The sequence below is a fragment of the Danio rerio genome, chromosome 16 (assembly GCF_052040795.2).
Source record: "Danio rerio strain M-AB ecotype USA chromosome 16, GRCz13ab, whole genome shotgun sequence".
Classification (NCBI taxonomy): domain Eukaryota; kingdom Metazoa; phylum Chordata; class Actinopteri; order Cypriniformes; family Danionidae; genus Danio; species Danio rerio.
This window is the reverse complement of record NC_141036.1, coordinates 12,396,437-12,414,259: the sequence shown is the minus strand read 5'-3', so window position 1 is coordinate 12,414,259 and position 17,823 is coordinate 12,396,437. Positions and strand designations below refer to the sequence as shown.

The 17,823-nt window shown below is 35.8% G+C and overlaps 1 protein-coding gene and 1 long non-coding RNA gene across 5 annotated transcripts in view; one reads left to right on the top strand and one right to left on the bottom strand.

Moving 5' to 3' along the window:
• The window catches only part of clstn3 (calsyntenin 3), a 65,425-nt gene that overhangs the window by 36,586 nt on the left and 11,016 nt on the right, over positions 1-17,823 (top strand). For 3 of the 4 annotated variants that reach the window (XM_087285772.1, XM_087285773.1, NM_001423876.2), the window contains 9 exon segments: positions 1,404-1,516; positions 1,664-1,823; positions 7,502-7,561; positions 8,797-8,945; positions 9,024-9,172; positions 12,071-12,297; positions 12,773-12,934; positions 15,133-15,278; positions 15,438-15,573. In XM_087285772.1, the coding sequence (XP_087141898.1) occupies positions 1,404-1,516; positions 1,664-1,823; positions 7,502-7,561; positions 8,797-8,945; positions 9,024-9,172; positions 12,071-12,297; positions 12,773-12,934; positions 15,133-15,278; positions 15,438-15,573 (1,302 nt within the window). 4 annotated transcript variants of the gene reach the window in all.
• On the bottom strand, positions 10,653-12,813 carry LOC147840184 (uncharacterized). Its single transcript, XR_015511167.1, has 4 exons — positions 12,659-12,813; positions 11,595-12,586; positions 10,983-11,542; positions 10,653-10,828 (listed from the first exon to the last, which is right to left on the bottom strand). It is a non-coding gene; the product is annotated as an uncharacterized LOC147840184 (long non-coding RNA).

The following is a 17,823-nucleotide window of genomic DNA, read 5'->3' as shown; positions in this document are numbered from 1 at the left end:
GGCTAATATTGAAGATAATATTTTTACTTCCCAATGTTAACATATATTTGCATATACAGTAAAAACAGTTTTATTATGAATTATTATTACCATTTAAAATAAATGTTTTCAGTTTTAATGTATTTTAAAGTTTGATTTATTCATGTTCGGACAAAGCATCTTAAGCAGTCGTTTACTTTAGTTTACAGTGTCACATGGTCCTTCAGAAACGATGCTAATTTGCTGATTTTTTATTTTTTTGAGAAATACAATGATAAGAAATGTTCACTGTTAGAAAAAGAAATACAAAATTTGGTATTAATAAATACTTTTGAGTTTCAAATTCATAAACAAATCATACAAATGTTTTTGTGGAAATAGTTTTTTAATGATTTGTTTATGAACTTGAAATTTTAAAGTATTCATTCAAACTTTACATTTGAAATACCACATTTGTATTTTTTAAATATTGTAATGTCAGGAAAAATGTTAGAGATTCTAAATATTTGATTATTTCCCACCATACATTAGAATTTATTCTGTTTAATTTATTTCTCAGTAAAATATTTTTACGATAATACATTATTAACATGATTTCACTATTATAATTTTACACTGCAATGATACTTTATATACCAAAAAGTCTTGTCAGCCATATTTATAAAATGAAAAAATTTATAACATTAAACTTGGTAACACTTTATTTTGATGGCCTATTTGAGTATTAGTAGACTGTTGATAAGGACATTTAACAGACATTTATCTGACTATAAGAATTTTAAACTGACTAAAAGTACATGTCAACTTACACTAACCCCAACCTAACAGTCTCTTTATAATCTAATGAGAATTAGTTGGCATGTAGATGAAACTTAAGTTCAACAAACAGACCATCAAAATAAAGTGTGACCAAAAACTCTAAAGGATCACAGTGCAGACCCAAAGTTTAGAAATATATATATTTTTTTAATTTTTAAATGTTGCTATTATTAGTTAAACCACTAGGTTAAACCAATTTGTCAGCAAGACATTTTAGTTTAGCAAAATATTAATTTAATACAACCTTTTTTTTAGTGCATTTAAATAATTACAGGTCAAGACAGGTATGTAGGTTTATTTTTATTTTATGAAGAAAGATGGATCATTTTAACAATACTTTGACATTTGATTTTCACGAAAAACTTTGAAACAATAAACTACACCCTTTACTTGAAATCTATATGCCTTCTATTTTTATAAAACCATTTTGTGAATTCAATTTGATGCAGACACCAAAATGGGACTTTGACTGTACATTTAATACCTCACAAAGAAGCATTTCTGAGCATGAAACCAGTACCTGTTCACTAGTGTTAAGTCACAGTGTTAATTACTCAAACAGTGTTGTGAACCTAAACTAAACAGTGGTATGATCTCATTTCCAGACGACTCGTACTCTCACTACTCTCTATCTGTTCATGGCTGTCGTCTGTCTCTCTTCTACTGGCCGGATGTGTCCGCCGCCAGACCCGTCAAATTCCTCTGGAAACTGGAGCAGGTAAACGAACCATGACAGCACATTTTGGCTGCTTGACTTCTGTCACACACAATCTGCCTGTCAGAATCTGATCGTCTTGTTTTGCATCATGTAAGTACATGTGGATGTTTTCAAGCTGAGGTGAGTTTTGTCCTGTGACTCTGACAGGTGTGTGACAGCGAGTGGCATCATCTGTCTCTGAGTGTCCAGTTCCCCTCTGTCACCCTCTATGTGGATGGTGTAACGTTTGACCCGGCTCTCATCCACGACAACGGAGCCATTCCCAACCCCGCACCACACCAGCGGCTGGTCATCGGAGCCTGTTGGGGTAATTTTATCATCATGCACTGATCGGTTTGCTCCAAACCTATAAATGGAATCTTTATTCCTTTTTTGTTAATTTAGACTTCTCCATTCCTGACATTGTTGGCAAGTTTTTTCGTTAAGAAAGTAATTTCCTTAATTAATGAGTAATAATTACATCTTTAAAAGTGTATTTAAATGATCCAAAATCAATCAAAAAGTGCTCAGGGGTAACTTAAATAAGGTGTCAGTGCTCTTTGGGTAAGAGATTCATCAGAATTAACTGCAAAAATCAGTTCAAGGCACTCTAAAAATGTGAAAAAATATTAAGGATTTAAGCAATAACAATGTCAATAAAGTTTTTTTTAATATTTTTCCACATTTTTCCAGTGCCTTTTTTTGTGTTTAAATAACTTTTTTAATTACTTTGGCAGGTAAGTAACTGAATTACTCATTAAGTAATTAAATTACTTGACTCAATATTGCTGTACTTAAATCCCTATAAATCTTAATGCATTTAAAATAGAAATTAAACTCATTAAACTTTCAGTTCTTTAAATCTTTCAAACATGGCTATTTACGTTTAGTAAAAAAATATGTTAAAAAATTGTAAATATTATGGGCCCTTTATACACACGGCACAATGTGGCACAAGGCGCAACGCAATTGTGTTTTAGCTTGGCGCAAGAGTCGTTTTGACGTTTTGCACCACACTGTTTAAATAGCAAATGCATTTGAAAACGAATTAAAGGATTAAAATATTACAAAAATTATTATTTTTTGCTTACATAAATATAAAACCATACTTTCATGTCTTTTTCAGTTTATTCATAATTTGCTTTGGTATAATGTTATCATTTTAACAGTATTATTTATTATATGCCTATTTATGTTTGTTTTATTAAAACAAGCTTAGATTTGTCCACCTGTTAGTACCATATGGGGCAAATTATTTGTATTTGGATAACTCATTTTTTTCAACACACTTCGGTATTATTGATCATGTATTCGTTTTTCTGTAAATTAGAACTGAATTAAGAAATAGTTTTGAAACAAATATTTGCAATTGAACAAACAAAATTATGTATAGGCTAATGGATGTCTGTACGTACAACACCGTTTTCTTATCCACAAGAGTGAAAGTGAAAGTAAAAAATGAGGAGGCTTATTTCTCATTCTTGAGCTGTAAGTGTTCTGTTTAACTTTTTTCTCTCTAGTTGAAGCGTTCCGTTTATCCACTTACAAAGTTCATCATGTAAATAGCAAATGCGCTATGTATCTTTGTAAGTTTCCTACTCAAATAATTGTTTCTTATGTGCAGTTGCCAGACAAATCTAACTATTTTCCATCTTTATTATTTAAAGTATCTGTATAACAAAAAAATATACAATTGCTCTGCTTCTTGCTTTCAAAAATGCTTAGATGCTATTTTTTTTTAGATCATCTCCGTAAACCGCATTTGCAGCCTTGAAGGCACAATATGTAAAATCTTGTCATTCAAATATCCCAAAACAATTAGAACAGTGTTATATATTTTGCTAACTTAAGTACTTACATTATCCGAAGTTTTGAGGAATGTTTAAATGCAGAGAAATAAGCCATTTTAAGGCTCACTAATGACACAGACTATGTGGTTTCATAGAAAACAGGAGGACACCAAAGATGCTTTAATATGATATGTGACTACACAGAGCAGCATTATAACAGCTTTAAATGTATTTAGCATTATTAAACAGTGCTGCTTCTTCCTCACATGATTTGTGACTGAAAGAAACGGAAGAAGTCTAATAGCATAATAAAAGCTCTTCTGATTGCGTGCCATGTTGCACTAGTCTCTCACCAGCAAATGCTTCAGCGGTCTCGTTTCACTTTGATGGCTTTCAGCCTTACTCTGCTTCATGCTACCATGATAATAAGTTTAAATACTTTAGCTCATCTATGAAGATGATTTGTGCAGAACGTCAGAACTTGAAGACGACAACTCCCAGGATTCAACTCTCAATCACAACCTTGGGCATAAATTTTATTTAACATTAGGGGGACAATAAATATAAAATTTCATGAAACAATATTGTCAAATTGTGCATGTATAAATGTACTTATAAATGTCTAGAAGTGCCCACGTTAATTAAGACACTTAAGAACAGAATAGAAATTGATTATACAAAAAAAAATAGGGGGTCAGTTCGGACACAGCACAGTGCTCATTTAGTAAATGCACAGCTAAACAGTATGCTAATGGTAAACGCTAATGTAAAGTTAGCACTATGCCAAGTCATTCATTCATTTTCGGCTTAAGGCTGATTTATACTTCTGCGTCAAACACCGGCGTATGCTACGGCGCTGACCCATAGCCCATCGCCGTGGCCGTCGCCGTCACTGACTCTCAAAAATTGTAACTACACGTCGCAACAACGCGTAGCGCAAGCTCTGTGATTGGTCGGCTTGCTAGCGCCGACGAGTCTGGGCGGGACCGAGAGCCGCGCGAATGGCGCGAGCGATTGTTTACATGTGTGGAGTCCCGTGAAGGAGCTCCGGATGGAAAGTTTTGTTCTTTGTTTACCTCATGGTTAAAGTTGTTGCACGTCCGCTGGTTCCTGCCTCAAAATGAGCGAGTCACTTGTACATCCAGGAAGTGTTCAGAATAGCAAAACAGAAGCGAAGAAACTCGACACAGAGGAACATTTACACCTCACTGCCCACTAGCGTTTCGGAAGTGTTAATGCAGACCAACGGAGACAGCGCGCAGAAGTATAAATGCACAGCCACGCGCGTTGCCTGCGCCGTGAGTTGCGCCGGTCACTTGACGCAGAAGTATAAACCAGGCTTTAGTCCCTTTATTAATCAGTGGTCGCCACAGGGGAATGAACCGCCTACTTATCCAGCATCTGTTTTACGCAATGCATGCTCTTCCAGCCGCAACCTAACACTGGGAAACACCCACACACACTCATTCACACACATACTATGGCCAATTTAGCTCGTTCAATTCACCTATAGCGCATGTGTTTGGATGTGGGGGAAACCGGAGCACCAGGAGTAAACCCATGTGAACATGGGGGAAACATGCAAACTCAGCGCAGAAATGCCGACTGACCCAGCCAAGCCTTGAACCAGTGACCTTCTTGCTGCTTGAGACGATCGTGCTACCCATTGCACCACCGTGACACGTACCATGCCAAGTCATCACAAATAAGATAACGAATAGGATATGGCTTTGTCATGTTAGTTGTGGTGCACTTTGCAACAAGCTATTGTAAACAAGGAGCTAATGTTAACTAGAGAAGTAATATTTTAATCGCTAAAATGGCAGATTCATGGAAAATTTCCTCAGTAATCAGCATTTCTGCCGCAATTAATTTATGAATGAGTGTGTATAAACTATAGTAAGGACATTCGATTTATTTACAGTGAATAAAATACCCAACTTGCTGAAGTTCAACATTAACTGAGCTGCAGCCACACACCTGACTTGAGTGTGGAGTAGGTGAGATAAATTGGGTAAGCATGCAGTGGGCCAAACCACTGCGATGAAAGTGCAGGGGGAACTGTTTCTAAATGTGTTTTTGCATTTCGTCACCTCAGAATTCTATCGGACATTTTTGTCAATTTTGTTATTGACATATTCTTATTAAAAGACAACTTATTTACATTATTTTAAAAGTTGTTTACATTTTAAGACGTACATTTTTTTTTATACAAATGTTACACACATACTGTTTGCTATGGAATGCAAATACTTTAAAGGTCAATATCTTTAAAATCATTCAGAGCGCAGATAGAACTTTATAATTCCAAGATTAAAATTATCTTATTAAAATATCTTGTTTCTGCTTTAACTAATTAATGGGCAGGGGGGTCTAAATTTGAGAATTTGAATGTGGCAATCTACTTAAAATAGGCATTTGGCCATGAGAAATTAATATTGGTGTGGCAAATGTTGAGATGGCGTGGGTATATCAGCAGTAGGTGGAGCAGAAATCTGTAGTCATGTTCTTTTCCGAGACTCTGTGTGTTTCTGCTATTAATAGACTCATGTATTATTCAGCTAAACAGAAGTGTTCTTACACACTGTGGCACTCATTTAGTACGTGTGTGTGGTAAAAAAAAAAAGGCCAAGCTTTCAGTCTCCCGCTGTTTTGCTATCTGGGTCACCATGTCTGTGCTAATCATCTTTTAAATAATGGTTGACACTAGGCTGGGGATTTAAGTAATAGCTCTCCTAATAATGACAATTCTGCAATTGTTTGCCCACACTGGTTTCATTTTAAATCATACACTGTAATTTTCTTTGCAACCTGTTATCGTCGTGTAGCTTTTGCTGCCTAACACCAATTTATAGTCAGGGACTCCATTAAAAAGTTGAAAAACAGCCCTATGAAATTATATAAAAACCCCAAAGTGTACATATTCCATCCTGGTTAAAAATAGTGTAACTATGCAAAAATCGGCTGTATACAGTATCAGGGCCCTATGAAATCATCTTTCTCCCTAATATATTTCACTATTAGACTTTCCTCTTTGTTCAGGTTCGTTTTTTTGCATTCTATTTTCCCATTTCCCATTTTTCTGGAAGGCTCAAATAACATTTTGTAATCAAAAAGCATATCCATTATTAGACGTATTCAATTTAATTACAGTTAAGCTTGACAATAAATTACAAATTCTGACAAATTCTGTTTTATGTTAGAGTTAAAACAAAAGAAAAAACTTTTAAATAATTATTCCTTTAATATAATGTTGTCATTCTTCTTATTTGTAGTATTATTATTGTCGTTGATATTATTTTTGTTATTGTTATCATTTCTTTCATTAGCATTCTATTATAAAATACTGAGCTTCTGATTTTACTGCATTGTTAATACAGCCCTATATATATATATATATATATATATATATATATATATATATATATATATATATATATATATATATATAGATAGATAGATATAGATAGATATAGATATATATATATATATATATATATATATATATATATATATATATATATATATATATATATATATATATATATATATATATATATATATATATATATATATATATATACATATATACATACAGCTGAAGTCAGAATTATTAACCCCTCTAAATTATAAGCCCCCCTGTTTATTTTTTTCCCCAATACAACACATTTTTAAGCATAATAGTTTTAATAACATATTTCTAATAACTGATTGATTTTATCTTTGCCATGATGACAATAAATAACATTTTACAGTATCTTAAAGTGACATTTACAGGCTTAACTAGGTTAATTAGGCAGGTTAGGGTAATTAGGCAAGTTATTGTATAAAAATGACTTGTTCTGTAGACTATCGAAAAAAATTGCTTAGAGGAGCTAATAATTTTAATCTCAATATGGTTCATAAAAAATTAAAACTGCTTTTATTCTAGTCAAAATAAAACTAAGACTTTTTCCAGAAGAAAAAATATTATCAGACATACTGTGAAAGTTTCTTTTTAGCAAAGTTCCATTAAACAGTGACAAATGTGATAATGAATACATACATGTATCTAAAACAAACAACAGCAACCTTGAAGAGACAATTGACTTTTTAAAAATGGTTTAAATGGCATGTCGATAAGTAAAGAATTGATCATACTTTAAAATGTTAGATGAACTTTTTCTTTCAAATAAATCGATTCAGCCTTTTATTTGCTTTGCTTTTTTCCCTGTAGAGCCAGAGGAGAAACCGAAAGACATTGTGAACAACACCATGCCAGAGAATAAAGACACAGGTAAGATTTACACCAGGACAGTGTATGTGTGTGCATTCGTGCGTGCGCAAGATCAATAAAGATATTAAGTTAAATGACGACGTGTAATGCTCTTTAAAAGCCTGTATTGATTCACTCACACATTCACCCATACACACACACACATTTCTGTTACTAATTAATTTTTTACTTATTTTATATAACTTATACAACAGAGCTGATGTTTTTCCAACAAAAAAGTTTTCCCATTTTTAATTATTATTTTTTTTCAATTTTTGACTTTAGCTCCATATGGCATGTCTCAAACACAATTTATGTATTTACATCATATTGTTTTTTTTTTTAAGTAAATGATAACACTAAGGAAGTTAATAATTAATGCACTATTAAAAACAAAAAAAAGATGTTTTGTGCAAATGTTAATTTAACAAATTAGATTACAAAATATTTGCAAAAAAGTTAAAAGTTAGACTCAATGTATGTGTACATGGAGTTTTAATTTCAGTCAGCCAGCCCCAGGGCTTCCAGTTAATTGTCATCCCAAACAAAATCGCCACGTTTACCATCTAATTTCTTTAAAAAACAGAGGTCTTCTCTGCCTGGCTGGGATACGATATAAAATGGGTATCAGACCAAACAAGAAGCACTGCATTAAGTTATATTTTTCCACGCCATGTCTTTAAAATATGGAAATTAATTTTACCCCAGTATTTTCAATTAAGTTTCTGCTCTAATGACGGTGCCTGTGCTTAAACGGTCTTTCACGTCCTTTTACGCTTTAACAACCAAATGGATGCTTAAGTCTATTCAACTGATTATATTTGAATTACATTGCAACATTAATGCTGTAAAAGGAACCATATGAAATGAAAATAGTCACATAAAACTCTTACCGGAAGATCACCATTGGCTGAAAACACTAGCTGTGCATATAGCCCATTACTTCATAATAATTGAAGCAGAATGTATGATTCAGGAGGCTGAGATATTCAAACATAGGTATAGTGGGAATTTATATTTTCCAGACAAAATGACACAAAATACACTTACAAATATTATTTTTAGAGAAAACTTTATATAATTTTTGAGATTCAAGTTTTAAATTTATATATATATATATATATATATAAATATATATATATATATATATAAATTTATGGCCCTCCGGGAATTGAGTTTCACATCCCTGCTCTAGGAGATGCAAAACGGACACACTATTATAAAATCACTAATATACATCTCATTTTGGCTCATAGGAAAGTTCGTCAGTGGTTATAAAGGGCTTTTGTCAGGCGTGACGGTGCGTCCGGGAAATGTGGAGCCACACAGTGTTGTGGAGTGTCTGTATGCCTGTCGAGAGGGGCTGGATTTCGGAGACCTTGAGACTTTGGGCTCAGGCATGAAGGTACATTAAAAAGCATTTGTTTTAGGTCACCTTACTTATAGTATGGTAATACATATAACCCCAGTGTCCTGTTTTCAGGTGCATGTGAACCCCAGTCAGTCAGTGCTGGTGTTAGAGGGAGACGACATTGAAAGCTTCAACCGTGCCGTTCAGCAGGTGACATACAGAAACTCTCTACGATTCGCCACTCCTGGTGTCCGACCACTCAAACTCACCACCTCTCTCAGGTACACAAACATCTACACACTACAATAATAATTTATTACTGATTACATAATATGTTTGTGCTCAAGAGGACTGTAAAATAAAGTGCCAATTACATACTGAAAGTATACATACCTGCATGTACATAAAGTCACACTGTACTAAATAAATGCAGACTTGCATACACTCTTCAAATTTCATCAGAATGTAATAAGGTCAATGATTAAAAAAAAATGTATAATAGGGTTCTTGTATAATTTATCAGTTGAGGCCTGGATAGTGTACTTTAGGGAGTGTATTACAGAAAGGCTATTACTTTAAAATCGTATCATGTCTTGTTTGGAAAATTCTGACATGACAATTCATCCTTGTACATGACTGTTTATTCACACTTTATTTGTGCTGCATTCACTCTGACTCTGTTGTGAATTGGATGTGATGGTGGAGGTGAGGGTCCACATGCAGCTTTTATTTAAAGGAATGGTCATAACAGGCAAGGGTTTAACAGGAGCAAACAGTAAAAAAAGGGCTGATTCACAATAGTAATCCATGAGACAAGTAAAGAGGTGGGGCCAGGCAGCAAACAATCATAAACCATGGCTGCATTCAAAATTACATACTTCCCTACTATTTGGTATGTAAAAAATAGTATGTGAGCTGAGTAGTATGTCCGAATTCAGAGTAATTGAAAAAACAATAGGCGATGACCTGCTTCTTCCAGCAAGCTTCTGTAGTGCTCATCTAACAGATGTTACACTGACCCATTCACTTGATGTGTTTAGGTCATGTAATGTTGAAAAATAGTAGATGTAGTAGGTTTTAGTTCCATTTATAATATTCACATTCATACTTTATAGAATATACTTTTCTAACGGCCATCTAATAAATTCAATTTCAAATATGGCACCTACATAAGTAGTATGCGAATACAGACAGCTTATGAAAACTAGGGTCTAGGGTCGCAAAAACAGAGCAGGCAAAACATGCAGTCACACCCTAAGAAATGATCACACTAGGGAAGCAATACTGAGCACTGAATATGTGTGGAAATGGGGCTTACATTTTGTGTGTGTGTGTGTGTGTGTGTGTGTGTGTGTGTGTGTGTGTGTGTGTGTGTGCGTGCGTGCGTGCGTGTGTGCGTGCGTGTGCGTGCGTGCGTGTGTGTGTGTGTGTGTGTGTGTGTGTGTGTGTTTGTAATGTCCTACAGCTTTGTTAGTGTAATCAGAGTCTGTATGGGTCACAGCTGTGGTGAGTTGATAAGCGCAATGCCTGGTGGGAGGTGTAGTCTGGCTAAAAGGCTCTTGATAACTGTGAAACTAGAAGTGCACATATTGTTTTTATGAATCACAAGTATCTCTATAGTTCCTTTACTGTGTTGAATTTCAACAAAGTCCCTTTAAGGCAAGTTATTTCACTCTGCGGCCACCTTTGAAACACCTCTCGGGCAGTATGCTCAGGCATTCTGTCTAAATGGGGAAACATCAAATTTTCTAAAACTGCTCGTCAAGCTTACTATTGAATTTTATTTTAGGAATCACCAATAAAATTAAACAACAGCTGTCTCTTTAGTTTCATTTCTAAACATCCAAATCACACAAAATCTGCAGAAACTGCAAAATGGTAGGAGCCTTGCCCCCAGAGTATTGTCAGTCTATAGCGGTTGATGATTGCCTGCTGTACTAGAAGGCGGGCTTTATTCACCATATAGTGATCAATGATTACTTTCTGTACTAGAAGGCGGACTTAATTTGCCATATAGCAATCAATGATTGGTTCCTGTACTAGAAGGTGGGCTTTATTTCCCATATAGCGATCAATGATTGGTTCCTGTACTAGAAGGCGGGTTTTATTCGCCATATAGCAATCAATGATTGTTTCCTGTACTAGAAGGCGGGCTTTATTCGCCATATGGCAATCGATGTTTGTCTCCTGTACTAGAAGGCGGGCTTTATTCGCCATGTAGCGTTCGATGATTGGCTCCTGTACTAGAAGGCGGGCTTTATTCGCCATATGGCAATCAATGATTGGCTCCTGTACTAGAAGGCGGGCTTTATTCGCCCTGTAGCGTTCGATGATTGGCTCCTGTACTAGAAGGCGGGCTTTATTCGCCATATGGCAATCAATGATTGGCTCCTGTACTAGAAGGCGGGCTTTATTCGCCATATAGCGTTCGATGATTGGCTCCTGTACTAGAAGGTGGGTTTTATTCGCCATGTAGCGTTCGATGATTGGCTCCTGTACTAGAAGGCGGGCTTTATTCGCCATGTAGCGTTCGATGATTGGCTCCTGTACTAGAAGGCGGGCTTTATTCGCCATATGGCAATCAATGATTTGCTCCTGTACTAGAAGGCGGGCTTTATTCGCCATATGGCAATCGATGTTTGTCTCCTGTACTAGAAGGCGGGCTTTATTCGCCATATGGCAATCGATGTTTGTCTCCTGTACTAGAAGGCGGGCTTTATTCGCCATATGGCAATCAATGATTGGCTCCTGTACTAGAAGGCGGGCTTTATTCACCATATAGCGATCGATGATTGTCTCCTGTACTAGTAGGCAGGCTTTATTCGCCATATGGCAATCGATGATTGGCTCCTGTACAAGTAGGCAGACTTTATTCAGCATATTAATCATTACACTTTTCCCCATTCAAAAAGATACAAGTGACATGTCTTGTGTATTCTATAGTCTTTGACATCAGTCAGCCCAGAGGCTTCCAGAAGAGCTTTGAGAAATGTACATTTTTACAACAACTATAATATATGTTTTAACTTTGCTGTTCAAATAAACCACATATCTCAAATATGTCAACAAGGGGTCTTGCTATGTTATCTAGAATTTCTTAATACATAGCAACCTAAAAAACACTAGCATGCAGTAAATGTACACATGTTGTATATTGTTGAACTTTTCTTGTGCCGCAGGTGTTTCAGTGAGGAGAGTTGTCTCTCTCTCAGACAGCTGGAGGGTTACCTGGTCGTTCTCCAGCCTGACGCACCTCAGATCTCCCTCTCCGGGGTGGGACCCCATCTGGCCCGTCCAGCTGCTGAGTTTGAGGGTCCTCAAGGGGTTCCCTTGTTCCCTGAGCTCCGAATCGTCTGCTCCTTGTCTCACGCTGTGAACACAGCTGCTCAGGGCATGGAGGGAGGGGGTAAGAATTAAACATTTCACCTAAACCAGTAATCCTTGAACCCACTGCATGACGGATCACCCCTATAAGGGCTTTTGCAGTTAAATGGATTCTGTTCATTTATTCTGGGAAAACGATCTTCACTTCAGACCCTGTTATGGCCAAGAGGCTTGACTTTATGAATGCCTAATAACTAAAGATCAGCAGTATAAGAGCTTGTTTTGCTTCTTTCCAGAGGCACTGCATGCTTGATAGACTTCCCATTAAAGACGTCAAGGTCAAGGCATCGTCATTAGTATGCTAGTGTAGTCTGTCAATAGAGAACAATAGCAAAATAAGCAAATTCAATTACTTATTCACCCAAAGTTTAACCTGTACTCACTCTGTTATCTGTAACTTTGGGCTTGTGCAATGCAGAAGAACTTTGCTCCTCTCTCACTTCTGTGTTATTGCCAAAGGGTAGAGAGTTATTGAGTCTGTTTCTGTCCTTTATCAGCGCTGATGTCAGATGCTGTCGCTCACACTCTGGATGGGTGTGAAGTCCAGCCCTTGGGGGAGGAGCTAAACACTGAGAGGGAGGAGCTTCTGGTTGACATGGAGTCTTTGAGAGAGAGGGGGCTTGACATCATCAACACAACGGCCTACATTGCCATTACTGGTAATTTTGACTAATCATTACTAAGTTTGCCAGCACTGGTAATCACTTATAATTATACTACTTTGTATGTATACAATAAAATATTTGGACACTTACAATGGACAATTTCAGTGAAAACAAAATAACCTGTTGTGTTTGTGTATCTGTTTTTTTTTTGTTTTGTTTTTTTGTTGATTATATATTCAATTTTAAACCACTTATTTATGAGGTGGATAATGTTTAATGTTTTTAAACAAATGCCAATTTGGTTTCATATTTAATGTAAAACTTTTGTACTTTTGTATCTGTTAATGTTAATCATAGACACTACCATTCAAAGGTTTTAGGTCAGATTGTTTTAAAGGCCCAATTCCCAATTCTCTGGGTTAGGAGTGTATCAATTCTCTGTAGCTTGAAGGTGTAGGGCTAAGGGTAAGGGCTAGATACCCCTTCAAATGGAGATTTTTCATTTTTACCATCTTCAACGGCAGGAGATGCACTAACTAATATTTTTTTGTCAAAAACAACAAACAAACACATGTTTTAATACGTTCATAACGGCGTTATGACTGTATTAAAACTCAAAAATAAAAAACAATAAATTTCACTCTCTATAATCCCTAATAATAACTCTTGTATAGCAGTATAACATACTTTCACCCGATGACACTGGAATCCCCTGTTAGAAAAGTCTAGTGGCTGGGAATGACCTTTTTACAGTGTCTGCTATGATGTTAATGTATTTTTGTGTGTTTACGTAGATGAATATGGCCATGGTGTAAATACACAGTGCAGCTACAATCATATTGCCACATTATAGGATTATAATAACCTGATATTATTCAGTGATTTCCTGGAGATAAATACCAAAAAATAATGCAGCTGGAATTACTACATCAGTCGCGATCGTCGATCTCATATGAAGCAAGAGATCGCGTTGACATATGATGACGTGTACAGGTTTTGTAGTGCTGTCCTATTTCTTAGGGGTTAATTTTGAAGCCCTTCCCCTTCACACTCTGTTTCAAGGACCAAGGCGAAGGCATTTATTTGATCAAAATTACAGCATAAACTGTATTGTTGTAAAATATCTTTACAGTAAAAAAGTTTCAGCTTTGGTACAATAAAAAAGCTATTGATTCCTGTAAGGAAAAAGCATTTCTCCAGTCTTCACTATCACATGATCCTTTAGATGTCATTTTAATGTGTTGATTTGCTGATAAAGAGAGAGGGTGCTCGCTGCAGAGCCATTTGAGGAGAGCTGAGCTCCAGCGAGGGGGAGCATGAGCTGTCGCTCCTCCTCCTGTAAGCTGTTTTAATCCGTACACAAACCCCACCCCTAACCCTACCCCCAGTGACATCACTCGTAGAAGAAGTGCAAAAAAGGTGGAGCTCAAGCTTAAGCTCCCTCTCGCTGGAGCTCAGCTCTCCTCATATGGCTCTGCAGCGAGCACCACTTGGATAAAGAAGCAATTATTATTATTATTATTATTATTATTATTATTATTATTATTATTATTATTATTAGTATTATTATTATTATTATCATCTAATAGTTTTGCTTTCTTAGTAACTTTTTTTTCCAGGACTCTTTGATGAACAGACAAACCAAAAGAAAAGAATTGATTATTTTGTGTATTAATACGCATTTTTAAGTATACTGTATAAGTATTAAAGGGAAGAACTATATACATAATATCAGAAAAATATATAAATAAAGAGCGTGTCATGCTAAATTAATGTAAAACAGGTCAAAATAATCTGTTGTTACCTACATCTTAGATGACACCGTTTATCCTTCATTCTATTTAATAATGAAGATCAAACTATCATGTGTTTGTTTCCAATGAAGAATGGTTGGAATCTTTAGTCTGTTAAGTAATGCTATGGATCGATTCCATCTAACAATATATATAAAATGGGATGGCCATTGCTTTATTGACAAGAACTAATGATTGTTGTCTGTCCAGCTCTTAAACCTGAGAAAAAGTTTGGTTTTGGTTTAAAGTCAGGATTACTGAAGAACCATTATTACTGTTTTATTGCATTACTGACACTTTTAATCACTTCAGGGCATCTTTGCCAAATAAAAACAATGATTTTATACTAAAAAAGAAACTTAACCCAAACGTTTGAACAATCGTGTGTGTGTAATAAAGCATTACATTATTTTAGAAAGAAAACAGCAACATGTAAGCCCTTACTTTTCTCTCTTTCAGGTGCGGAGTCTATCTCTGTGTATGAGGATGTGCTACGCTCTATTCACTATCGCTTAGCAAAGGGCTCAGCTCGTTTTGAACGAAGGTTTCGTCTGTCGTGCTCAGAAATGAATGGTCGCTACACCAGTAATGAGCTCACATTGGAGGTAATAAACATTACTGAACTCATCACACCTACAGCACACTAACCCAGTTCACGTTTCCTGACGATAACACACCTTAAGAAGCTCTCACTCTTAATTTGATGCATAATTAACATGGAGAGACTTTCACCCTCTACGCTGTTTTCTTTTGCGCTCGCTCAGGTAAACTTCCTGCACTCTCTGGACAGTCTCTACCACCCGTCTCACCTGCTGGCATCTCAGCAGCAGTTCCTCCATCCATCCCATCACACTGGAGAACTGAGCGGACACACGCTTCCCAACCCACACCGCAACTCAGGTACACGGCTGACACATGCAAACATAAATATTTAGCTATCACACCACAACCATTTTTAAAAAAAGCAGAAATTAACTATGGTTTTGCATCTAATTTTATGCTTAACCATGGTAAAACTGTGGTTATACAAATGGAAGTCAATGCACCAAACAACAATGGTTGCTACGATTTAACTTAAAGACTTTTAAAGACTTATTCACCACCATAACTGCTGCTCATTGTCTGGTTCTCGAATCTGATTGGCTAATAGCCGTGCGATATTCTGCTATATCAGAACTCATACAACCGATTCACTCTTGTGTATCACTCCGCCCACATAAAGTGACAGCAGATCTATAAACTCACTACAGTTTGACAAATATTGCAGCTGTTGGACAACATGATGTACTTTTAAGGCTTTTTCAGAAGAGAATGTAGTAGTTTAAATAGCATCTTTGCATTTATTTATAAGGGTAGTGCCTATTTTAAATATTTATATACATTTCCATCAGCCGGTCATTGAGCAGCGCAAAGACGGTTGACATTGTCCATCCACAAAATGGTGACAGTGATCGCATATTAAGACCTTAGAGGAGAAAAGATCGGCATATTTTCAAACAACAGCTGATCAAACATTCTAAAATTGGGAAGTGACATTCTAAGTCGATCTTGTTCTTTGTATGTTGCAGTTCTGTATTTATACCGTAGTAATTGTACTGTATTGAGTGTGAGATGGGACTCACATATCAAGAATGTATGTATTTTGTGTTGGCCACTCTTTGTATAACCCTGAGTTACTTTTTGGTTAGCCATTTGTTTGTTTCTAATGCGTGTCCTGTTTTCCTTACTGCATACTAGTTGAGTAAACAGAAAGAAAGAAGAAATGCCAGCATGTGTTTAAAGCTTTTCCTTATCGCAAACACAACTGGTAGTAATTGCGTTGCTTTGGCTTTACAGGGTTAATTATTGTGATCTCCGATTGCAAAAGAGAAATACTGGGAAATCTCTGTATACTGATGACAATTCATGTTGTTCAACCTTAAAATCTTAAAATGTCAGTAAAATCACCTGTTTTGTCATCACTTTACACATCATGCTAAAGAATCATTCAAAAACTAGCTCTAAAATGACGTTGGTAAATCAGCAATGGTTTCTGTGGTTTTTTTGTCAGCTGCAGATGTGAATGAACCCGTAGCAGTGCGATATGGCTGTATATCGTCACTCCTATCCTCCCACCAGTGCCAATATACAGCCGTATTGCACTGCTACTTTTGGTGTGATTGTGTTTGTTGATGTGTTTGGTATGGGTCTCGTTAATAGGGGGCGGAGATTTAAGAGGAAGGAGAATAAAAATGACAACAACAGAGTTGACAGACAAAGCTGATCTTGAGTAACACGACACTACTCTTGTGATATTGCTCATATAACTCTCTCTACATATAAATATATTAAACCCTAGAGGTAATTGTGCATGAAAATCTCTGTAGATGAGCACTTTCTGACATACTCAGACTACCCAACTGCCATGCTACATTTAGTCACTTAAATCACTTTTTCCCATTCTGATGCTCATTTTGAGCTTAATCAGATCATCTTGACCACAACTCCGTGCCTAAAAGCACAGAGATGCGTTAACAGTAGTCATCAGCAGATGCTTTTGTCCAAAGCGACTTACAATTGAAGAGGAATTCAGCTATTCAACAGGAAAAGGCAGTACACACAAGAAGTGCTGATTATATTAATAGAATATATTAATATTAATAAAATTCTAGTGCTACATTGAAAACTCTGATAAGCTGACTGAACGAAATTAATTAAGTTAACTCGTTGCCTTAATTTATTTAAGTATTGGTGTCTCCCAAAACTTGCATATTTAAGATTACTTAACTTGCTGGTTTGGTAGATTTTACTTAAATTGTTCAGTTGTGTGTGTGTGTGTGTGTGTGTGTGTGTGTGTGTGTGTGTGTGTGTGTGTGTGTGTGTGTGTGTGTGTACTATGAAAAAAGTGTTTAAAAGAAAAATAAGTAGTCCTTTATTCCCTTTATGGTGAATAATTATACATGAAGCCTTGTTTTCTGATTAAAAAAGACCTTGCACTAAAAGGTTGCACATATTAGAATTTTACAGTCAAGACTACATTAAAAACGACCTATTTTTTTTCAAAGGATTAATTGTGATTTTGAGCTCATTATATTTGAAATCTTAAGTTCAATTCAATTCAATTCAATTCAATTCAGCTTTATCTGTATAGCGCTTTTACAATGTAGATTG